The sequence below is a fragment of the Oncorhynchus mykiss genome, chromosome 3 (assembly GCF_013265735.2).
Source record: "Oncorhynchus mykiss isolate Arlee chromosome 3, USDA_OmykA_1.1, whole genome shotgun sequence".
Lineage (NCBI taxonomy): Eukaryota > Metazoa > Chordata > Actinopteri > Salmoniformes > Salmonidae > Oncorhynchus > Oncorhynchus mykiss.
In genome coordinates, this window is record NC_048567.1 from 63334176 (window position 1) to 63359183 (window position 25008).

Sequence of the window (25008 nt, forward strand, 5' to 3'; positions counted from 1 at the left end):
AACAGAACCACAACACAGTTAGATAGAGAGACAGTTACACAACAGACCACAACACAGTTAGATAGAGAGACAGTTACACAACAGACCACAACACAGTTAGATAGAGAGACAGTTACACAACAGACCACAACACAGTTAGATAGAGAGACAGTTACACAACAGACCACAACACAGTTAGAGAGAGAGACAGTTACACAACAGACCACAACACAGTCAGAGAGAGAGAGACAGTTACACAACAGACCACAACACAGTTAGAGAGAGAGAGAGACAGTTACACAACAGACCACAACACAGTTAGAGAGAGAGAGAGACAGTTACACAACAGACCACAACACAGTTAGATAGAGAGACAGTTACACAACAGACCACAACACAGTTAGAGAGAGAGAGAGAGACAGTTACACAACAGACCACAACACAGTTAGAGAGAGAGAGACAGTTACACAACAGACCACAACACAGTTAGAGAGAGAGAGAGACAGTTACACAACAGACCACAACACAGTTAGATAGAGAGACAGTTACACAACAGACCACAACACAGTTAGAGAGAGACAGTTACACAACAGACCACAACACAGTTAGAGAGAGAGAGAGAGAGACATTTACACAACAGACAACAACACAGTTAGATAGAGAGACAGTTACACAACAGACCACAACACAGTTAGAGAGAGGGAGACAGTTACACAACAGACCACAACACAGTTAGAGAGAGAGAGAGAGACATTTTACACAACAGACCACAACACAGTTAGAGAGAGAGAGAGAGACAGTTACACAACAGACCACAACACAGTTAGAGAGAGAGAGAGAGAGACAGTTACACAACAGACCACAACACAGTTAGAGAGAGAGAACCACACAGTGCTGGGAGGACAGGAACAACAGAGAAGATGATGAACACAGAGGTGACACCAGTGGCAGAAGGTGTTAGTGTAGAGTAAGCAGAAACAGCAGTAAGCAGAGATGTGACTGTGTGTTGGTCTGTCTGAGTCAGGTTGTAAAGGGAGGGATTGGGATTGTGGTGGACAGGAGACTCAGAATACATCAGAGTGCTCCTATGTACTTGTGCTATGACCTTTTGCTAGGGAAAGCACTGGTCCAAATACCTGCAGCATGTGATGGCACTGTGTTGTATTTATGCTTTTTAATTACTCAGTGGTGTAAAATATTTAAGTAGTCCTTACAAGTATTTTTACTTAAGTTGTTTTTTGGGGTATCTGTACTTGACTTTACTATTTATGTTTTTGACTACTTTTACTTCACTACCTAAATAAAATAATGTACCTTTTACTCAATACATTCTCCCTGACACCCTAAAGTTACATGATTTGATTTATCTTATTATTATAGAGTCATCTTCAGGCCCAGCCCACATTTTGAATGCTCAGGCAGGACAACTATTCCCCAGGTCGTTGCTGTTTGTAAGGTCTGCTTCCAACTCACACTCTCAAACACATAGATCCCCTGAACACTGCTCACTCTCCAGACCCCAATCACCTGAATTCTAATCACCTGTTCACACACCTGTATGTCATTATCACACACTATTTAGTTCAGTTCTTTGCACCCCATCACTGTGAGGTATTGTTTGTTTTGTGACATGTCTTTCTGAGCTCTGGGTTTCCTGTGATTTACTCCTCCCGTGTATAATAGTTTTTGCCTGCCTCACTAACAACGTCTTTAGCCTATTCCCTGCCTGTACCTTAGCCTATCGGATTTCCTGTTATCTACCTATTGCCTGATCTCCCGGATGACGTTACTAGCCTTTTCCCTCCCTGTACTGTTGCCTTTTTGGACCACCTGTGTATGACCTATTATTTGACCATGCTGGTCATTTGTGAACATTTGAACATCTTCTGTTATATTCTCCACCCGGCACAGCCAGAAGAGGACTGGCCACCCCACATAGCCTGGTTTCTTCCTAGGTTTCGGCCTTTCTAGGGAGTTTTTCCTAGCCACTGTGCTTCTACACCTGCATTGCTTGCTGTTTGGGGTTTTAGGCTGGGTTTCTGTACAGCACTTTGAGATATCAGCTGATGTACGAAGGGCTATATAAATACGTTTGATTTGATTTGCCCCTGGACCCAGCTACCTGCCGCCTCCTGTGGTCCTTTGCAATAAACACCTGCTGCACCCTGTGCTTGAAACCAGTTCTCTGTCTCACCTCGTGTTCATTACACTGTTAATGAAAATATGTTCTCAGTCAACTTTATCTAGTAAAATAAGGGTAAAATAAAAGCATAGAAATACACCAATCAATATACCGCATTGTCATCACTACTGCCTCTGACCTGGCGGACTCACAGGTGTGAACACAGGTGCAGTATGATACAGGCGTAGATGGTGGAATGTTGTAACTGCTGCATGTTGCTGTAGCAGGTGTGTGTGTGTACCTGTTGCATGTTGTGCATGCTCTGCTGTAGCAGGTGTGTGTGTGTACCTGTTGCATGTTGTGCATGCTCTGCTGTAGCAGGTGTGTGTGTGTACCTGTTGCACGTTGTGCATGCTCTGCTGTAGCAGGTGTGTGTGTGTACCTGTTGCATGTTGTGCATGCTCTGCTGTAGCAGGTGTGTGTGTGTGTGTACCTGTTGCATGTTGTGCATGCTCTGCTGCAGCAGGTGTGTGTGTGTGTCGGGGAAGTGTTCAGGGTCGTCAGGGCGGCAAGCCTTGCCTTGCTCCTTCCTCAGCAGCTCCACCTCATTCCTGTAGGCGTCCAGCTGCCAACGCAGAGAGTCATTCTCCTCCCTCAGAGAGGCCCCAGACTGGCCACACACACCTGGAGAGGAGGAGGGGAGAGAGGGTTAGACACAAAACACACACACCTGGAGGGGAGAGAGGGTTAGACACAAGACACACACCTGGGGAGAGAGATTTCGACACAACATACACACACAAATACACATATGCATGCACGCACACACACACACACACAAAGACCAGGGATGTTTTCCAATGCCTCGCAAAGATGGGTGCCTATTGGTAGATGGGTCAAAATAAAAAAAAGCAGACATTGAATATCCCTTTGTGTATGGTTTAGTTATTATTTACACTTTGGATGGTGTATCAATACACCCAGTCACTACAAAGATACAGATGTCCTTCCTAACTCAGTTGCTGAAGAGGAAGGAAACCACTCAGGGATTTCACCATGAGGCCAATTGTGACTTTCAGAGTTACAGAGTTTAATGGTTGTGATTGGAGAAAACTGAAGATGGATCAACAACATTGTAGTTACTCCACAATACTAACCTAAATGACAGAGTGAAAAGAAGGAAGCATTTACAGAATACAAATATTTCTAAAACATGTATCCTGTTTTCAATAAGGCACTAAAGTAAAACTGCTGAATATATTTTCAAGCACGGTGGTGGCTGCATCATGTTATGGGTATCCTTGTCATTGGCAAGTAAATGGAATAGAGCCAAACACAGGCATAACCCTAGAGTAATCCTTTCTGAAGGCACTGTATACTTTAGCAGTCTGGTGATTTTTTCGCTACAATGGTCTGCCATCATTAAAAGGTATAAGTGCTTAGGGGCCAAGGGTTAAGGGCCAAGGGCTAGGGACTATGCCAGGGGTAAGTTTGGGATTGGGCTCGTGCCTGTCCTACCATTTTCCTCCATGCGTATCTTCTTACAGGGGCTCTCATCCGAGTCGTCGTCAGACATCTCCATCTCCTCCTCCCGGCGAATCCCCATGATCTCCTCACTGTGGGCATTCCTCAGCTCCTGTCACATCACAACACAAGGAACCCCTCAGTGTCTCAGTACTATACACCCAGCCATATGCCTGTCTAAAAATGGTTTCAACCAGACTGCTCTTGGTAATGTGTTCTAAAATAAAAATTATATAGGTTGTACCTTAAAATGAGTCTGTGGTGGAAGAGAATCAAATTGCCCCTAGACACTGATCTAACATCAGTTTTGTGTTTCACTTCCTGACGGGTTATGGTTAGGATTTAGTTGGGTAGGGTAAACTGATCCTAGATCTGCAGTTTGAACGGTTCCTTTTTTAACATGATAAAGAAGGAGGAGCATAGAAAACATCTCATTCTTCCAGCTGCTCTGATAACTAGAAGTGTCTCAGCTGTGAGGCTGTCTAATACCACCACTGTGAAATCTCTCCTCAGATAAAGTAAATAAGCTTAGCCAATGACTCAGCTATAGGAGAGTGTGATAGAGTTATGAGAGGAGAAGGGAGAGAGAGAGAAAGGGAGAGAGGTTTAGATGCAGGGATTTGTTAAGTGTGACTGTGAGCACAGAAAGCCTCAGCTGCAGTACTGAACCAGCCAGAGCTTTTTCCCTAGAAACTACAGTAGGGCATGAAGACGGAGGGATCCAATGGTGTTTAGAGACGTATCTGATCTCATGATTTCTGCAGTGTCCATTATCAGTTCATATTCAAACTGTAATTTCATACTACTGTCATGGAGGATGTTGATACTGACATCAATAGATCATTAATTCACAGCCATTTGTCATTCAGATAATCTATGACGCTTCAGGCTGCAGTGTTACAGTAATTACTTGAACTACTTGAACACTTACCAAGCATACTACTGACCCTTAACAAGGGATTTCACAATTGTGGCATGCTAGCAGACTCACTCCATAGTGTGTACTGTTACTGTGTGTCACTTCTTCCAAAGCAATGCCTTACCTCTGGTTGCTCTGACAATAGACATGGCATGATTCCTTTCTCACTGACTTGAGTTAGAGACATGTACTGTATGAACATAGACGTCTTACAGTTTGACTTAGGCTTGGGCGGTATACTGTACTGTATGCGTTTTTTAAATGTTTGGAAATAAATAGCGCCCCTTGTGTGCACTGCCGGTAATACCGTATACCCCGGTATGGTACAGGAACAGTATGATGGCATGAACATCTGGATACCGCCCAATCCTAGTATGAATGGTCACATTAGGTTAACATCTGTCCTGATAACTCTGGCCCCCACAGATAGGCACCCTCATATACCTGGTCATTACTTTCAATTCACTTCAATACATTGTCACGGTCACCAAATGGCCAAATTAAAACCAATGGGGTGTATAATAATCTGATTCAGATCCAGGTTTGTGTTTCTTCAATCAAAAATATCCAGATTCCATGAGATTTATAGGATGTTTTTGTTTAGTTCTAATAAAAGTGATAACTAACATTTATACCATGATATTGTTGAATACTCGTTTCTGATTGGTTTGAAGGGCATTCTAGAGAGTGCATTATTTCCTTAGAATGCACAGTATAATTGTATGGTATAATCCAATGGCTATGAAGTTCATTCGATTTTCATAATAGCAAGCTAGGATGACGGTTTGGTTAGCTAAGGTAACATGTCTGTTTGCCTGGTTACCAAGGCAACTACTGTAGCTATCTAGCTAGCTAGTGAACTTGCTAGCTAAGTCAGTGGATGTTGTCACATTTCTACTGGCAAATTAATAGATTTCTAGCGCAAATATGTTAATTTATAGCCATGATACAAAAGGGATAATCAACTCAGGGCTCTATGCGTTCTATGGAAAATAATGCAACTCCGTGGAAGGTTAGTTCTACTCCACTAACACGTTGTGGAATACACTTTCCATTTCGTGCACTATTTTTCAGAGAACGCATAGCCTTGATTATCCCTTACGTAATGAATAATCCAGAATGCTGACTCGTTGTACTCCCAATGAATTATTTATCTGTCTTAACCCTGGAAGCCTCTGTTGCCATAGCACCCACTCACACTTTCTGGAAGGTTACGTGTGTGTGTGTGTGTGTGTGTGTGTGTGTAATAAAATAAACAATTTGGTGGGTGCTTATATTTGTCCTATTTGGAAATGTGTTTTTTGCATATCCCAACTCTCCCTCAGAGAGTGGGGTCACAGCCAGGGTCTGCCATAATAAACAGCAACCCTGGAGCAATAATGGTTCAGTACCTTGCTCAAAGGCACAGATTTTTCACCTGGTCGGCTCAGGGATTCGAACATACAACCTTTCGGTTAACTGGCCCAATGATCTAACCGTTAAGCTACCTACCGCCTCTGTGTGAGTGCGTGTGTACGTGCGCGTTTCATCGATGTGAGGAAAAAGTCTACGAATGGCACTGTTGAAGAGAAACACACAGCATCAGAAGATCAGAACAGCATGGCTGGCTGTCCATCTGTCTGTGTATCTGTGAGGCCACAGCAGTCTGTCCATCTGTCTGTGTAGCTGTGAGGCCACAGCAGTCTGTCCATCTGTCTGTGTAGCTGTGAGGCCACAGAAGTCTGTCCATCTGTCTGTGTATCTGTGAGGCCACAGCAGTCTGTCCATCTGTCTGTGTATCTGTGAGGCCACAGCAGTCTGTCCATCTGTCTGTGTATCTGTGAGGCCACAGCTGTCTGTCCATCTGTCTGTGTATCTGTGAGGCCACAGCAGTCTGCAACAACAGCAAAATGAAACACAGTAGGACTCATGTCAACCGGGCTAGAGTGTCTGTCTGTTAACCTGTCCTGAGGAGTCCAAACATGACAAGGAATAAGGGGGTAAGGAGAGAGTACCAACCTCACACTGCTTTCTCCAAATGTCTATGTTCTTGCGCTGCGCTTTAGAGAAATGGTCCCATGCCTTCTGCCTGGAGGCAGCGGTGAACACAGCCGTGATCTGCTCGACTTGGGGTGAACAGGGGAGTCAAGACAAGACAAGGCTTTATGTAGAGCTTAGATCCTACTGCACCACCCAGGCACAACAGCACACAGAGGAGACACTAGGGAGCTTCATTCTGCCAGCCTGGGTTAGTAGACCCCATTGCATTTACCTGTACCACCCACCAACATATCATCGCTGTGGGATGAAAGCTTCTTATCTCCAAAACAGAAACGTTTCAGGAAATGTAAAAAGACGTCCATATTTTGTCATTAAAGTTGGAATCTCATTTAGATGAAACGTCTCCAAGGGTCGGCCTAGGTACATTTGTTATTGTTTTTGTTTATTCAAGTAAGAAAGGAGCTTTCGGCCTCTTGGTAAAAAAATATCGTTGTACATACTCTGCTGTTCTATCATGCAATGAAAAAAAAGTGTTTGTTGTTTAAGGTAAAGTCTTTGTTGTCGTAATATCGCAGAAGGACGTGGCAGTTTCACCGCTATGGATGCCAGCTTTAACTAACATACAATTATGAAACTTGGTCATAGAGTCATTGGAAATAATTGAGTTACAAGGTTTTCATCTGACAGCGACGATATTGAGAATCATTGGGTGGGTTGTGATTTTGACACATTGTTTTTGTTGGTTTGTAGGGTCTGATATGGTTAAATGCTGCTCATTGCATTACCTGGTGACTCCTCCCCAGTGCTGAACAGTACTTACATTTCATACCTGCTGATTCAGTTCCATCAGGACTGTCAAAGACAACATTCTACAATACTACATGTTTTCATGGATAGAGTACGTCTAGGCATACTATTGAACTTACATAAAATATGTCTCGTTTAATTTGTCCTGAATCATTCAGAACTCTTTTAGGAAGTTATGGCAGTCATCACCATCCTTTCCACCAGTAGAAGGTTGTCTTTAAAGTGTAGCTCTGTTCTAACTGCATACTGTCATGTTCCTCTTCAGTAAACAACAGGGGGTTTAAAAAGTGTCACTATTACTACTGGACAAGTGCACTGTGACCACATCAACATTAAAACTACACCCCCTCATCATCCCCTCTTCTGGTGATTCTGGATCTCTGCACTGTCCATATTAAAGCAGCACCAGAGGACTATAACCGGTTTATTACCGGTGTAGAACACAACAAATACCATTCAAAATAGGACCGTGTAAACAGTCATAAGACGTTGATGAATCTTGTTTTCATCTCATTGTCTTTCCAGATTCCATTTAATATCATTTCAATATCAGTCCGTACTGTACATTGACATTGTTTGAGAGTGCCTGCTGGAGGGATACAGTTCTACGATGCCTACCTGGGAGTTAGGTAGATCAGCTGGTCCTCTCCTGTAGAAAGCTCAGGACACTGTACTGTACTTACCTTTGTCTGGGCTCTGACCTCTGTCATCCTCCCTAACTACTGGCTTATCACTGTACAGCTGTATAGAACAACTGGTCTTTAGTGCTTTGTGAAGGGAACTGTAGTACACTGTGTCTAGGATGGGTTTATGGGAATAAAGTGTCACAGTTAGTGTATAGTGTGTCTAGTTAGATGCTTACACTGAGTCAATATGGCCAGCAGGGCATTTTTAAATGTCTCCTTGGCTAGCTCCATCTCCTCCTCGTGCTGGGCCTTCTCACTCATCAGCCTCCGGACGTGGCTATTGGCCGACTGGATCATAGAATAGAAGTTATTGGCCGACCGCCGGTTGACCTCACCACGGTCGATCCACGTGAACAGGACTGCAGTCGCCTCACTGAACTTATGGTCATCTGGAGGAGGATGATGGGGGAGAGCGAGAGGAGAGTATTTAGGGTGAGGTTTTTAAACCGTGAAGCTGAAAGCCTATGAAACTGTACATTGGTATTCCTTGAAATAAACTACACTGAACAAAAATATAAACGCAACATGCAACAATTTCAAAGATTTTACTGAGCTACAGTTCATATAAGGAAATTTGTCAATTGAAATAAGTTCATTAGTCCCTAATCGATGAATTTCACATGACGGAGAATATAGATATGCATCTGTTGGTCACCGATACCTCAAAAAAAAAGGTAGGAGCGTGGATCAGAAAACCAGTTGGTATCTGCTGTAACTATCATTTACCTCCTGCAGCGCGACACATCTCCTCCACATAGAGTTGATCAGGATGTTGTATTGTGGCCTGTGGAATGTTGTCCCTCTCCTCTTCAGTGGCTGTGTGAAGTTGCTGGATATTGGCGGGAACTGGAACATGCTGTCGTGCACGTTGATCCAGAGCATCTCAAACATGTTCAATAGGTGACATGTCTGGTGAGTATGCAGGCCATGGAAGAACTGGGAAATTTTCAGCTTCCAGGAATTGTTTAAAGATCCTTGTGACATGGGGCGGTGCATTATGCTGAAACATGAGGTGATGGCGGCGGATGAATGGCACAACAATGGGCCTCAGGTCATGTACTGTATCTCTGTGCATTCAACTTGCCATCAATAAAATGCAATTGTATTCGTTGTCCGTAGCTTATGCCTGCCCATAACACAACCCCACCGCCACCATGGGGCTCTCTGGTCACAACATTAACATCAGCTCACCCCTTTCCCACACGACGCCATACACTCTGTCTGCCATCTGCCTGGTACAGTTGAAACAGGTGTTCATCTGTTAGAGCAAACTTCTCCAGCGTGCCAGTGGCCATCAAATGTGAGCATTTGCCAACTGAAGTTGGTTACGACCCGGGTGAGGATGACGAGCACACAGATGATCTTCCTTGAGATGGTTTCTGACAGGTGGCTGGTCTCAGACGATCCCGGATGTGGAGGTCCTGGGTTGAAGTGGTTACACGTAATCTGCGGTTATGAGGCCGGTTGGACGTACTGCCAAATTCTCTAAAACAACGTTGGAGGTGGTTTATGGTAGAGAAATTAACATTAAATTATCTGGCAACAGCTCTGGTGGACATTCCTGCAGTCAGCATGTCAATTGTATGCGCCCTCCCTCATGACAAAACTGCACATTTTAGAGTGGCCTTTTTATTCCCAGCACAAGGTACACCTGTGTAATGATCATGCTGTTTAATCAGCTTGTTGATATGCCACACCTGTCAAGTGGATGGATTATCTTGGCAAAGTAGAAATGGTCACGCACAGGGAGGTTAACAAATTTGTGCACAAAAATACGCTTTTTGTGTGTATGAAACCTTTTATCTTGTTTGAAACCTTTTATTTTATTTCAGCTCATGAAACACTTTGCATGTTGCGTTTATATTTTTATTCAGTGTATACTGCCATGTATATTTCTCATTATATTTCTCTTTCCTTCATGCTTCAGTGCACAGGAACAGAACAGCATGGGGAGATTAACTATCAGACTGTTTCATATCTTCTGAGTGTCTTTGGATGAGACAGTCTTCTGTGCATTTATAGGTTTGAATCAACAGAAACTTGTCGTTGAGTGAGCATAGCCTCTTTAGCGGTCCGTGTCTCGGTGGGCCTTTGTTGAGCGTATTCTTCACATTTGAATAATAATTGAAAAGTGCCACAGAGCCGCGTCCGATCACATAGCTCGGAGTGAATTAGAAATGGTTTAATGAGCTCAATACCCACTGCAACACGACCTGAGAGCACACTGTCGCTTGGTTGAAAACACTTTTCACCGCACAGCTCTAGTACTATTCAAAAGAGGCAGCAGAGTGCAATCATACAATCATATTATAGAGCAGTCACATGAAGGTATTGCGGGCCAGCACAACACAGGGAATAATGGAAGTCTATTTCCCCAGCCTTTTCAATGAATAATCAAAGCAAAATATCTCTCTGTGTTTGGCTATGTGTAATGAAAACCTTCTTGGAGAACTTAACATCTCTATAGTAATAGCCAGTGGTGTAGTGGAGGGTAAACCTTTCTTTATTTTGTGCAAGCGTTTACCCACCCATCGCTTGATAGGTGTGTGACACAGACTCACACACATATAAACACACACACACTCTTGCTCGCCCTCTTCGCTCCCCTCCTCTCTCTCTGCCATCTGTTGTGACGAACAGTCAGGCAGTCTCTAGTGCTGCAGCCTCAGTGTAAAGGCTATAAGCGTCCCTTCATAGAAGCAGCTGTATGTGAGTTGAGAGAGAGACAGAGTAATGCACTGTAATGTGGTAATGAATATGATTAAGGTATTTACCCAGCTGAGAATGTAAAAGCATTAACCAGAGGCTGTTTGAATGAATATGATTATGGAGAAACAGAACACTTTCAAACACCGCTCTGAACAGAGAGCAGAGACAGTGGAACAGGGGGACAAGGAGGATCGCACAGAAAGAGAGAAAGAGAGAAGCAATATGAGCAGGAAAGCCCAGAATTGGAAAATAAATAATGCATCAGCGATGGGAATGAAGAGACAGGACGACACACATTTCCCACCAGCGTGATGAAGAAATCTAGGAATTGGGAGCATCAGGGAATGTGATGAAGGGAAGGGAGGGGTGTCCAATAAGGGGAGCATGACATCTCCCAGCCCTGACCCAATACATTATCCTACGCTTCATTGAGAGATGATAGACGAAGAGACTCTGCTTGTATCAATGTGACTCCTCCAATAGTTAATGTGACATGTCTGTTCTTACTGCCAAAGGAAAAGGAAAGGGAGAGAGGGAGACAGAGGAGGGAATTTTGATGAGGTGTTGTGATGCAGTTAGTTTCATGTCAGCTCTCTCTCTCTCTCTTTCTCTTTCTCTCTCTCTCTCTCGCTGCCTCTCTCTCTCACTGACTCTCTCTCTCTCTCTCTCTCTCTCTCTCTCTCTCTGCCTCTCGCTGCCTCTCTCTCGCTGCCTCTCTCTCGCTGCCTCTCTCTCTCTCTCTCTCTCTCTCTCTCTCTCTCTCTCTCTCCCCCTCTCTCTCTCTCTCTCTCTCTCTCTCTCTCTCTCTCTCTCTCTCTCTCTCTCTCTCTCTCTCTCTCTCTTCATATTGAGCTGTATTGGAGATGCAGTGACTGATGCCCTTTGGGCTTCTTCAGCAGAGAGAGAGAGGCAGGCAGGCGGGATGCAGTCGGGATGCACCATGTGGGGAGACAGCGGGGGGTTGGGAGCTGACTGATGGCTGATGAGATAGAGGGGGCAACAGAGTCAAACTCTCCTATCGGATGTCATAACACTAGCTCTCTGTCCAGGAAGGATTTCAGATCCACATATTAAGGTAATGCTACTGGGAAGGTTCTAATAACAGTGTTGAGCGTGTCATAAGGAAGGAAGATGATAACCATGACTGTATTTTTCATGCAGAGAGAGAATGTGTGGTGTTCAGTTCAGTTCTAGCAGACAGTGGTTTAGATCAATAACTCATTTAGATGATGGGAGAATGAGAATTTTCTAATCTCTTTTCATATTTACTTACGTCTGACATTTCTTAATATCAATTGACATGACAGAGGAATGGTGCATTGCTCTAACTGATAGGAAGACAATATTCATGAGAAGGTGCATTATAGATTATTCCTATACTGTAAATTAGTATGAGGTCTGTAAAACAGTGTGCAGCTTTGACCTTTAGACACATTTATACACCACCATGGCCCACCTGCAGCACACACACAGCTGGACATAGTGCTAGAGGGTGGGGGTGACACACACAGCTGGACATAGTGCTAGAGGGTGGGGGTGACACACACAGCTGGGCATAGTGCTAGAGGGTGGGGGTGACACACACAGCTGGACATAGTGCTAGAAGGTGGGGGTGACACACACAGCTGGACATAGTGCTAGAGGGTGGGGGTGACACACACAGCTGGACATAGTGCTAGAGGGTGGGGGTGACACACACAGCTGGACATAGTGCTAGGGGGTGGGGGTGACACACACAGCTGGACATAGTGCTAGAGGGTGGGGGTGACACACACAGCTGGACATAGTGCTAGAGGGTGGGGGTGACACACACAGCTGGACATAGTGCTAGAGGGTGGGGGTGACACACACAGCTGGACATAGTGCTAGAGGGTGGGGGTGACACACACAGCTGGACATAGTGCTAGAGGGTGGGGGTGACACACACAGCTGGACATAGTGCTAGAGGGTGGGGGTGACACACACAGCTGGACATAGTGCTAGAGGGTGGGGGTGACACACACAGCTGGACATAGTGCTAGAGGGTGGGGGTGACACACACAGCTGGACATAGTGCTAGAGGGTGGGGGTGACACACACAGCTGGACATAGTGCTAGAGGGTGGGGGTGACACACACAGCTGGACATAGTGCTAGAGGGTGGGGGTGACACACACAGCGAGGGGCAGCTGCTAGAGACACAGCTGGACATAGTGCTAGATGGTGGGGGTGACACACACAGCGGGGGGCAGCTGCTAGAGACACAGCTGGACACAGTGCTAGAAGGTGGGGGTGACACACACAGCTGGCCATAGTGCTAGAGGGTGGGGGTGACACACACAGCTGGACATAGTGCTAGAGGGTGGGGGTGACACACACACAGTGGAGGGTAGCTGCTAGAGGCACAGCTGGACATAGTGCTAGAGGGTGGGGGTGACACACACAGCGGGGGGCAGCTGCTAGAGACACAGCTGGACATAGTGCTAGAGGGTGGGGGTGACACACACAGCGGGGGGCAGCTGCTAGAGACACAGCTGGACATAGTGCTAGAGGGTGGGGGTGACACACACACAGTGGAGGGCAGCTGCTAGAGGCACAGCTGGACATAGTGCTAGAGGGTGGGGGTGACACACACACAGTGGAGGGCAGCTGCTAGAAGCACAGCTGGACATAGTGCTAGAGGGTGGGGGTGACACACACAGCTGGACATAGTGCTAGGGGGTGGGGGTGACACACACAGCGGGGGGCAGCTGCTAGAGACACAGCTGGACATAGTGCTAGAGGGTGGGGTGACACACACAGCGGGGGGCAGCTGCTAGAGACACAGCTGGACATAGTGCTAGAGGGTGGGGGTGACACACACACAGTGGAGGGCAGCTGCTAGAGGCACAGCTGGACATAGTGCTATTGGGTGGGGGTGACACACAGCTGGACATAGTGCTAGAGGGTGGGGGTGACACACACACAGCTGGACATAGTGCTAGAGGGTGGGGGTGACACACACACAGCTGGACATAGTGCTAGAGGGTGGGGGTGACACACACAGCGGAGGGCAGCTGCTAGAAGCACAGCTGGACATAGTGCTAGAGGGTGGGGGTGACACACACACAGCTGGACATAGTGCTAGAGGGTGGGGTGACTCACACAGCGGAGGGCAGCTGCTAGAGGCACAGCTGGACATAGTGCTAGAGGGTGGGGGTGACACACACACACACAGCTGGACATAGTGCTAGGGGGTGGGGGTGACACACACAGCAGAGGGCAGCTGCTAGAGGCACAGCTGGACATAGTGCTAGAGGGTGGGGGTGACACACACACAGCTGGACATAGTGCTAGAGGGTGGGGGTGACACACACACAGCTGGACATAGTGCTAGAGGGTGGGGGTGACACACACACAGCTGGACATAGTGCTAGGGGGTGGGGGTGACACACACAGCTGGACATAGTGCTAGGGGGTGGGGGTGACACACACACAGCTGGACATAGTGCTAGAGGGTGGGGGTGACACACACACAGCTGGACATAGTGCTAGGGGGTGGGGGTGACACACACAGCGGAGGGCAGCTGCTAGAGGCACAGCTGGACAAAGTGCTAGAGGGTGGGGGTGACACACACACAGCTGGACAAAGTGCTAGAGGGTGGGGGTGACACACACACAGCTGGACATAGTGCTAGAGGGTGGGGGTGACACACACACAGCGGGGCAGCTGCTAGAGGCACAGCTGGACATAGTGCTATTGGGTGGGGGTGACACACACACACATCATGCTCATTGGTCCATTCACCTTTCAATCTCTCCGCCAGCTGTCCCGCCTCATGCTCGGAGAAATGCATGATGGGAGGTGGCGAGGGCGGACGGAGGAAGTCTTCGTGGATCTTGCGTCGGTGTCGTTCCTCCCTGGCCAGCAGCCTCTGTTGACATTCCCACTCATACAGGTCGTCTCTGGCCTGAGCAAAGTCCACGTGCATCCTCCCTGAGTCCTTCTTATCTGTACTGGAGCCGATACGCATCCGGTAGCCTGGGGAAACATGGTAGTTAGCGGTCAGATACACTAAACACAACCATACAGATATGTTCAACACACAGACAAACACACAGCACACAAATTGTGCATACAGTCATGTAAACTCATACAGTCAAATACAATCACAGTATACAGTATTACAAATGCCTACATTCTCTACACCACGTACCACCACAAAGACAAACCAAAAGGACAAACTACATTTTCAACTATTCATTATGTTAAAATATTATCTAGTCCTCCTCATCTATATTCACATCTCCAGCCTGCATAGGTACAGTCTATTTCTTTCTCCTCCAGCCTGCATAGCTACAGTCTATTTCTTTCTCCTCCAGCCTGCATAGCTACAGTCTATTTCTTTCTCCTCCAGCCTGCATAGCTACAGTCTATTTCTTTCTCCTCCAGCCTGCATAGCTACAGTCTATTTCTTTCATCTCCAGCCTGCATAACTACAGTCTATTTCTTTCTCCTCCAGCCTGCATAGGTACAGTCTATTTCTTTCATCTCCAGCCTGCATAGCTACAGTCTATTTCTTTCTCCTCCAGCCTGCATAGCTACAGTCTATTTCTTTCTCCTCCAGCCTGCATAGCTACAGTCTATTTCTTTCTCCTCCAGCCTAAATAGCTACAGTCTATTTCTTTCTCCTCCAGCCTGCATAGCTACAGTCTATTTCTTTCATCTCCAGCCTGCATAACTACAGTCTATTTCTTTCTCCTCCAGCCTGCATAGGTACAGTCTATTTCTTTCATCTCCAGCCTGCATAGCTACAGTCTATTTCTTTCTCCTCCAGCCTGCATAGCTACAGTCTATTTCTTTCTCCTCCAGCCTGCATAGCTACAGTCTATTTCTTTCTCCTCCAGCCTAAATAGCTACAGTCTATTTCTTTCTCCTCCAGCCTGCATAGCTACAGTCTATTTCTTTCTCCTCCAGCCTGCATAGGTACAGTCTATTTCTTTCTCCTCCAGCCTGCATAGGTACAGTCTATTTCTTTCATCTCCAGCCTGCATAGGTACAGTCTATTTCTTTCTCCTCCAGCCTGCATAGGTACAGTCTATTTATTTCTCCTCCAGCCTGCATAGCTACAGTCTATTTCTTTCATCTCCAGCCTGCATAGCTACAGTCTATTTCTTTCTCCTCCAGCCTGCATAGCTACAGTCTATTTCTTTCATCTCCAGCCTGCATAGGTACAGTCTATTTCTTTCTCCTCCAGCCTGCATAGGTACAGTCTATTTCTTTCTCCTCCAGCCTGCATAGCTACAGTCTATTTCTTTCTCCTCCAGCCTGCATAGCTACAGTCTATTTCTTTCTCCTCCAGCCTGCATAGGTACAGTCTATTTCTTTCTCCTCCAGCCTGCATAGGTACAGTCTATTTCTTTCATCTCCAGCCTGCATAGGTACAGTCTATTTCTTTCTCCTCCAGCCTGCATAGCTACAGTCTATTTCTTTCTCCTCCAGCCTGCATAGCTACAGTCTATTTCTTTCTCCTCCAGCCTGCATAGCTACAGTCTATTTCTTTCTCCTCCAGCCTGCATAGCTACAGTCTATTTCTTTCTCCTCCAGCCTGCATAGCTACAGTCTATTTCTTTCTCCTCCAGCCTGCATAGCTACAGTCTATTTCTTTCTCCTCCAGCCTGCATAGGTACAGTCTATTTCTTTCTCCTCCAGCCTGCATAGGTACAGTCTATTTCTTTCATCTCCAGCCTGCATAGCTACAGTCTATTTCTTTCTCCTCCAGCCTGCATAGCTACAGTCTATTTCTTTCTCCTCCAGCCTGCATAGGTACAGTTTATTTCTTTCTCCTCCAGCCTGCATAGGTACAGTCTATTTCTTTCTCCTCCAGCCTGCATAGCTACAGTCTATTTCTTTCTCCTCCAGCCTGCATAGCTACAGTCTATTTCTTTCTCCTCCAGCCTGCATAGGTACAGTCTATTTCTTTCTCCTCCAGCCTGCATAGGTACAGTCTATTTCTTTCATCTCCAGCCTGCATAGGTACAGTCTATTTCTTTCTCCTCCAGCCTGCATAGGTACAGTCTATTTCTTTCTCCTCCAGCCTGCATAGGTACAGTCTATTTCTTTCTCCTCCAGCCTGCATAGCTACAGTCTATTTCTTTCTCCTCCAGCCTGCATAGCTACAGTCTATTTCTTTCTCCTCCAGCCTGCATGGCTACAGTCTATTTCTTTCTCCTCCAGCCTGCATAGCTACAGTCTATTTCTTTCTCCTCCAGCCTGCATAGCTACAGTCTATTTCTTTCTCCTCCAGCCTGCATAGCTACAGTCTATTTCTTTCTCCTCCAGCCTGCATAGCTACAGTCTATTTCTTTCTCCTCCAGCCTGCATAGGTACAGTCTATTTCTTTCATCTCCAGCCTGCATGGCTACAGTCTATTTCTTTCTCCTCCAGCCTGCATAGCTACAGTCTATTTCTTTCTCCTCCAGCCTGCATAGCTACAGTCTATTTCTTTCTCCTCCAGCCTGCATAGGTACAGTCATCATTTCATTTCTCTCTTGTGCTTTAAGTGTCAAATCTCAAAGGTCGCTGTTTTAACTCCTCTACAGTGTCCATAATGTTAATACATACTCTATTAAAACGGAATACTTTAAAACTGCTGCAACATATACAATAGTTATGCTGACCACTGACCAAAGAGGTAGAGGATTGTGTCTATATGTTGTGTGTATAGTATAGCATTTGCATGGTATAGTATAGTATACAATACTAAAGTACAGTATAGCATAGAAAGCATACAGTAGTATAGTAAAGTATACAGTAGTATATTAAAGTAAAGTATAGTATAGTAAAGTATACAGTAGTATAGTAAAGTCAAGTATAGTATAGTATTGCCCGTAGAGGTAGACAGCATTGTATATAAATTGTGTGTATAGATATAGTATTGGTATAGAATAGTACTGACCAGAGAGGTATACAGCATTGTATATAAATTGTGTGTATAGATATAATATTGGTATAGAATAGTACTGACCAGAGAGGTAGACAGCCTTGTATATAAATTGTGTGTATAGATATAGTATAGTATAGTACTGACCAGAGAGGTAGACAGCATTGTATATAAGTTGTGTGTATAGATATAGTATTGGTATAGAATAGTACTGACCAGAGAGGTAGACAGCATTGTATATAAGATGTGTGTATACGGTAGATATAGTATTGGTATAGAATAGTACTGACCAGAGAGGTAGACAGCATTGTACATAAGTTGTGTGTATGGATATAGTATTGGTATAGAATAGTACTGACCAGAGAGGTAGACAGCATTGTATATAAGATGTGTGTATACGGTAGATATAGTATTGGTATAGAATAGTACTGACCAGAGAGGTAGACAGCATTGTACATAAGTTGTGTGTATGGATATAGTATTGGTATAGTATAGTACTGACCAGAGAGGTAGAGGGACTTATCCACCATGAACTCCTCACTGAAGCGGATGTGACAGAAGTTTTTCTTGCTCTTCCTGATAGCGATGATCTCACCACACTGATCAAACACCTCCCTGATGATCTCCTCGCTGGCATTCTCCGGCAGACCCCCCACAAACACCGTCTTACACCCTGGTGGCCGCTCCCGTGTTGATGGAGGAGGCAGGTCTGGAACATCATACATGCTCTGGTCACATCTAATGGCAATTCTTGTGACCATATTACGGACAGTCAATATATGAATGCATTTATACTAATTTCGAAAAGCATGCAAGAATGTGTGCGTTAGTGTGTGTGTGCGTGCGTGCGTGCGTGTGTGTGTGTGTGTGCTTACTGGGGTTCTGAGGGAACAGGGTGCAGCTCTGACAGTGGATGATCTCCTTGATGATGGGCATCTCAGGGGGACCAGGAGGAGGAGGGACCAGGCTGATACCTGCAATCATGGGGTTGATGGGAGCTAGGAGACTCAAACCTGGGTCAAAGCCCTGGATACAGAGAGAATCTGGAGGAGAGAGAGAGGAGAAGGAAAGTTAGTCTGGAGGAGAGGAGAGGAGGGGAAGGGAGAAGAAAATATGTACAATGAGGCCCAGCCCTTGGTCAAAGCCTGGATATAGGTAGAATCTGGAGGAGAGAGACTGAGACAGAGACAGAGACAGAGACAGAGACTGAGACTGAGACTGAGACAGAGACAGAGACAGAGACAGAGACAGAGACAGAGACAGAGACAGAGACAGAGATAGAGACAGAGACAGAGACAGAGACAGAGTAGAGAGTGATAGATGGACACAACCTATTCATATCTTCAGAACACAACAAAATGAGAGTGGTAGAACGGACAAGACATCAGCAGAAATCTCCCTTTTCTCAGGTCTTAGAGAGAAAACAGACACTGATCTACATTAGAGTAGAAACCAATCTGACTGCAGCTGTCACACAAGCCTGTCGCTACTGTGAGGATACAAATAGTAATGGATACAGATATAAATATACAAATGTAGAATCGCATCTTCATATCTATGAAATCATCAATCAAGTCCTCACTGCAGATGTAAGTTTGTCAGCAGAAGGTGAGTGTAAATAGTATGTGTAGGAGTGAGAATGATTCTATGTGATGCTGTCAGAAAGATTGCAGTGCTCAACATAAATCCCTACACTGCAGTATTTGCTGTTCTAAAGAGGCTGCAAAGCAAATAAGTCCTGCTTCTATACTGGCTGTATCTGGCGAAGCCTCGAAGAGAAAGTGTCTGGCGCTGTGAATAAGTCAAGTGTGTTTTATTACAGAGAAGGAGTTTTTAAGAGAAGCTGCAAGTCCTTGAGGCTGGAGAGAGAAAAGACAGAGAAAATAAATCTGGAAGATTATCGCCCATAAATCTCCCGAGTCGCAATCATGTGGAATCTGAGATTGAGTAGATCTGTGGAAAAGTCATTCATGTGTTCTCTGTGTAATCCTAAAAGGTAAATGATATGTATCCTCTCCCCACATTCATCATCAACTAATGCTGTTTCTTTTTCCTCTCTTTCTTTTCCCCTCCCGGTGAGAATAACTCAAGGCCATTAGTGGCCCCGGCTACGCTCTGCTAACGTCTGCCAGGGGGAGAGAGTTCACACTTTGTTTTTGTCATCATTTCATTTCCTTTCCTTTCTTCCCTCCCTCTCTTCTCTCCCCTCGGCAGGTTTGTGAGAGTGGACACTGGGTTTGCTGGGCTCTGGATCTCCCCTCAGGAAACAGCTGCTCTTAATTACCGTGAAGGTGAGATGTCATCCATCACACACACTCTGTAACCCCCATTAGCTTTCTCCTCCTCTTCTCTCTCACTCTTATTTTTCCCTTCCCTCTCTCTCCCCCAGTCTCTGAACAGTCCCCCGAGTATCTCTTTCCTTCTCTCGTTGTCATTCCAGATCTCTCCATCTCTCCCTGTTGAACCTCAGTTCTGTGCTCCAGGAGGATATCAGTATTAATCTGTCTTTCCCTTGGATCTTAGGAGGATCCAATCCAGCCGTCCAGCCCTGTTGTCTCTGATTGAGGAGGAGAAGGACTGTACAGTACAGTACTGACCCAATGGAACCCCCGGTCTGGTTCTTTCCTTCCTTCTTTTCCTCACGTAATCCCAGATCTGAGAGGGTTGGATAGGGTGAAACCAATCAAATCAGCCAGTCAAACTCTGCCTTGACTTTCCAGTCACACTCAAGAAAGTTCAATATCTAGCACACTCAATGCAGTGATCTTTCCCCCCCAGTGTAATAACAGTCCTACAGTGCCTTCAGAAAGTATTCACACCCCTTGATTATAGCCTGAATTCTTTATTGATTAAATTCTGAATTTTGTCACTGACCTACACATAATAGCCCATAATATCAAAGTGGAGTTATGTTTTCTGAAATTGTTACAAATTCATACAAAATGAAAAGCTGAAATATCTTGAGTCAATAAGTATTCAACCCCTTTGTTATGGCAAGCTTAAATAAGTGCAGGAGTATACATTTGCTTAACAAGTCACATAATAATTTGCATGCTCGCTCTGTGTGCAATAATAGAGTTTAACATGTACCACACAGACAATTATCTGTGAAGTCCCTCAGTCGAGCAGGGAATTTCAAACACAGATTCAACCACAAGGACCAGGGAGATTGTCCAATGCCTCGCAAAGAAGAGCACCTATTGGTAGAGTAAAAAAACAAACAGATTTGAATATTCCTTTGAACATGGTGAAGTTATTCTTTACACTTTGGATGGTGTATCAATACACCCAGTCACTACAAAGATAGAGGCATCCTTTTAGGATTCCCACATACATACACACAAACGAACACGGAGATGCACACACACACACACACACACAGACACACAGACATACACACACACTTTCTTTCTTTATTGTGACAAATTATTATGGAATCACGTTTTTCGAATAAATGATGATTGCAGAATAATTTTGAAGGTAGGTGGGGCATGTGATGTCACCACGTAACTATAAGGCTCCAATACACATTTCATTCTAAATGCCTAGGACCTCTGCCTAGGACTTCTGCCTAGGACTTCTGCCTAGGACTTCTGCCTAGGACTTCTACCTAGGACTTCTGCCTAGGACTTCTACCTAGGACTTCTACCTAGGACTTCTGCCTAGGACTTCTGCCTAGGACTTCTGCCTAGGACTTCTGCCTAGGACCTCTGCCTAGGACCTCTGCCTAGGACTTCTACCTAGGACTTCTACCTAGGACTTCTACCTAGGACCTCTGCCTAGGACTTCTGCCAAGGACTTCTGCCTAGGACTTCTACCTAGGACTTCTACCTAGGACTTCTACCTAGGACTTCTGCCTAGGACTTCTACCTAGGACTTCTACCTAGGACTTCTACCTAGGACTTCTGCCTAGGACTTCTGCCTAGGACCTCTGCCTAGGACTTCTGCCTAGGACTTCTGCCTAGGACTTCTGCCTAGGACTTCTACCTAGGACTTCTGCCTAGGACTTCTACCTAGGACTTCTACCTAGGACTTCTGCCTAGGACTTCTGCCTAGGACTTCTGCCTAGGACTTCTGCCTAGGACCTCTGCCTAGGACCTCTGCCTAGGACCTCTACCTAGGACTTCTACCTAGGACTTCTACCTAGGACCTCTGCCTAGGACTTCTGCCAAGGACTTCTGCCTAGGACTTCTACCTAGGACTTCTACCTAGGACTTCTACCTAGGACTTCTGCCTAGGACTTCTACCTAGGACTTCTACCTAGGACTTCTACCTAGGACTTCTGCCTAGGACTTCTGCCTAGGACCTCTGCCTAGGACTTCTACCTAGAACCTCTGCCAAGGACTTCTACCTAGGACCTCTGCCTAGGACTTCTGCCAAGGACTTCTGCCTAGGACTTCTACCTAGGACTTCTACCTAGGACTTCTGCCTAGGACTTCTGCCTAGGACTTCTGCCTAGGACTTCTGCCTAGGACTTCTACCTAGGACCTCTGCCTAGGACTTCTACCTAGGACCTCTGCCTAGGACTTCTACCTAGGACCTCTGCCTAGGACTTCTGCCTAGGACTTCTGCCTAGGACTTCTACCTAGGACTTCTACCTAGGACTTCTACCTAGGACTTCTGCCTAGGACTTCTGCCTAGGACTTCTACCTAGGACTTCTGCCTAGGACTTCTACCTAGGACTTCTGCCTAGGACTTCTACCTAGGACTTCTACCTAGGACTTCTACCTAGGACTTCTGCCTAGGACTTCTGCCTAGGACTTCTACCTAGGACTTCTACCTAGGACTTCTGCCTAGGACTTCTGCCTAGGACTTCTGCCTAGGACCTCTGCCTAGGACCTCTGCCTAGGACTTCTGCCTAGTACTTCTGCCTAGGACTTCTGCCTAGTACTTTTACCTAGTACTTCTACCTAGGACTTCTGCCTAGGACTTCTGCCTAGTACTTCTACCTAGTACTTCTACCTAGTACTTCTACCTAGTACTTCTACCTAGTACTTCTACCTAGGACTTCTACCTAGTACTTCTACCTAGTACTTCTACCTAGTACTTCTACCTAGTACTTCTACCTAGGACTTCTACCTAGTACTTCTACCTAGTACTTCTACCTAGTACTTCTACCTAGGACTTCTACCTAGTACTTCTACCTAGTACTTCTACCTAGTACTTCTACCTAGGACTTCTGCCTAGTACTTCTACCTAGTACTTCTACCTAGTACTTCTACCTAGTACTTCTACCTAGGACTTCTACCTAGTACTTCTACCTAGTACTTCTACCTAGTACTTCTACCTAGGACTTCTACCTAGTACTTCTACCTAGTACTTCTACCTAGGACTTCTGCCTAGGACTTCTGCCTAGTACTTCTACCTAGGACTTCTGCCTAGGACTTCTACCTAGTACTTCTGCCTAGGACTTCTACCTAGTACTTCTACCTAGTACTTCTACCTAGGACTTCTGCCTAGGACTTCTGCCTAGTACTTCTACCTAGTACTTCTACCTAGGACTTCTACCTAGTACTTCTACCTAGTACTTCTACCTAGGACTTCTGCCTAGGACTTCTGCCTAGGACTTCTACCTAGTACTTCTACCTAGTACTTCTACCTAGGACTTCTACCTAGTACTTCTGCCTAGGACTTCTACCTAGTACTTCTACCTAGGACTTCTACCTAGGACTTCTGCCTAGGACTTCTGCCTAGTACTTCTACCTAGTACTTCTACCTAGGACTTCTACCTAGTACTTCTACCTAGTACTTCTACCTAGTACTTCTACCTAGGACTTCTGCCTAGGACTTCTACCTAGTACTTCTACCTAGTACTTCTACCTAGTACTTCTACCTAGTACTTCTACCTAGTACTTCTACCTAGGACTTCTGCCTAGGACTTCTACCTAGGACTTCTGCCTAGGACTTCTGCCTAGTACTTCTACCTAGGACTTCTGCCTAGGACATCTGCCTAGGACCTCTGTCTAGGACATCTACCTAGGACTTCTGCCTAGGACTTCTGCCTAGGACCTCTGCCTAGGACCTCTGCCTAGGACCTCTGCCCAGGACTTCTACCTAGGACTTCTGCCTAGGACTTCTGCCTAGTACTTCTACCTAGGACTTCTGCCTAGGACTTCTGCCTAGGACTTCTGCCTAGGGCTTTTGCTTGTAAAATATTTTTTTTCAGCTATAAAAAAATAGGTTTCTTTGCAGGACAAGGATTGTGCTGACTTTCATGAATTCCTGATTTATTTTTATGGAATTTTAAAACACAATCTACCTGCAGTGAAGCCGCTCAACATTTACATCACATTCAAGTCATCTAGCAGAAGATCCCATCCAGAGCGAACCACAGGAGCAACCAGGGTCAAGCGCCCCGCCCAAGAGCACATCGACAGATCCCCCACCGAGTGGAATCGGGGACCAGAACCAGCCACCGGCCCAACACTCCCAACCAAATGCCTGAATTGCTTCACCCTGTTTTTCTGGTTTGGGGGGCAAGTTTCACTTCCAATTATTTCAGATTTACTGGAGCGCAAGTTTTACCATGACCCAGACTACGTTGGCACATATGTGTACATTACTGCATTCTATCCATACTGGCTTTCGCAGGCTACCTGAGACATGAAACAGATGGGTGTCGCCAGTTTATTCATGCGTCATTTACCTAAATGAGTAATGGAAACACTTCAACCACTACATTCTTATTGGACACTGTAGTTTTTTTCAGAAACGTTTTTGTTGGGGTGTGACATCAGTACGTCCAACTGTTTTGATCGACACACAATAGTTACATGGAAATGCGCCCTAAACTGACATTGATGCACCTATTTTTTACGTGAACTTTCTAAATGTCTACCAAAAATCACTGCACAAGTTCATAGAAATGTAGTCGATGACTTGGGTGGCTGGATTATTTTAAATGTTTAGGGCCTTCCTCTGACACCGCCTGGTATAGAGGTCCTGGATGGCAGGGAGCTCAGCTCCAGTGATGTACCCTCTGTAGCGCCTTACGGTCGGATGCCAAGCAGTTGTCATAACCAGCGGTGATGTAGCCAGTCAAGATGCTCTCACTGGTGCAGCTGTATAACCTTTTTGAGGATCTGAGGACCCGTGCTGAATCTTTTCAGCCTCCTGTATATTGAAGATATATTACTGTTTTATTTTTCAGCAATTTTTTTACAAATATTCGAATTTTTCTTCTACTTTGATATTAGTATTTTGTGTAGATCGATGACAAAAACATTTACTAAATCCATTTGAATCCCACTTTGTAATCCTACAAAATGTGGAAAAAGTCAAAGGGTGTGAATACTTTCTGAAGGCACGGCTTCATATTACAAAAGGTTTTCTCCAAACAACTCAGCTTTCCAGAGTTAAATCCGTGTATTCAGTTGTTCAG

The 25008-nt window shown here is 45.4% G+C and overlaps 1 protein-coding gene across 3 annotated transcripts in view; it reads right to left on the reverse strand.

Moving 5' to 3' along the window:
* The window catches only part of LOC110520368 (ecto-NOX disulfide-thiol exchanger 1-like), a 116565-nt gene that overhangs the window by 14328 nt on the left and 77229 nt on the right, over positions 1 to 25008 (reverse strand). For all 3 annotated transcript variants that reach the window (XM_036974888.1, XM_036974889.1, XM_036974890.1), the window contains exons 4-10: positions 18503 to 18670; positions 18130 to 18336; positions 14492 to 14725; positions 8194 to 8406; positions 6543 to 6649; positions 3620 to 3737; positions 2595 to 2785 (exon numbers count right to left, since the gene is read on the reverse strand). In XM_036974888.1, coding sequence (XP_036830783.1) covers positions 2595 to 2785; positions 3620 to 3737; positions 6543 to 6649; positions 8194 to 8406; positions 14492 to 14725; positions 18130 to 18336; positions 18503 to 18670 — 1238 coding nt within the window. The remainder of the gene's footprint in view (positions 1 to 2594; positions 2786 to 3619; positions 3738 to 6542; positions 6650 to 8193; positions 8407 to 14491; positions 14726 to 18129; positions 18337 to 18502; positions 18671 to 25008) is intronic.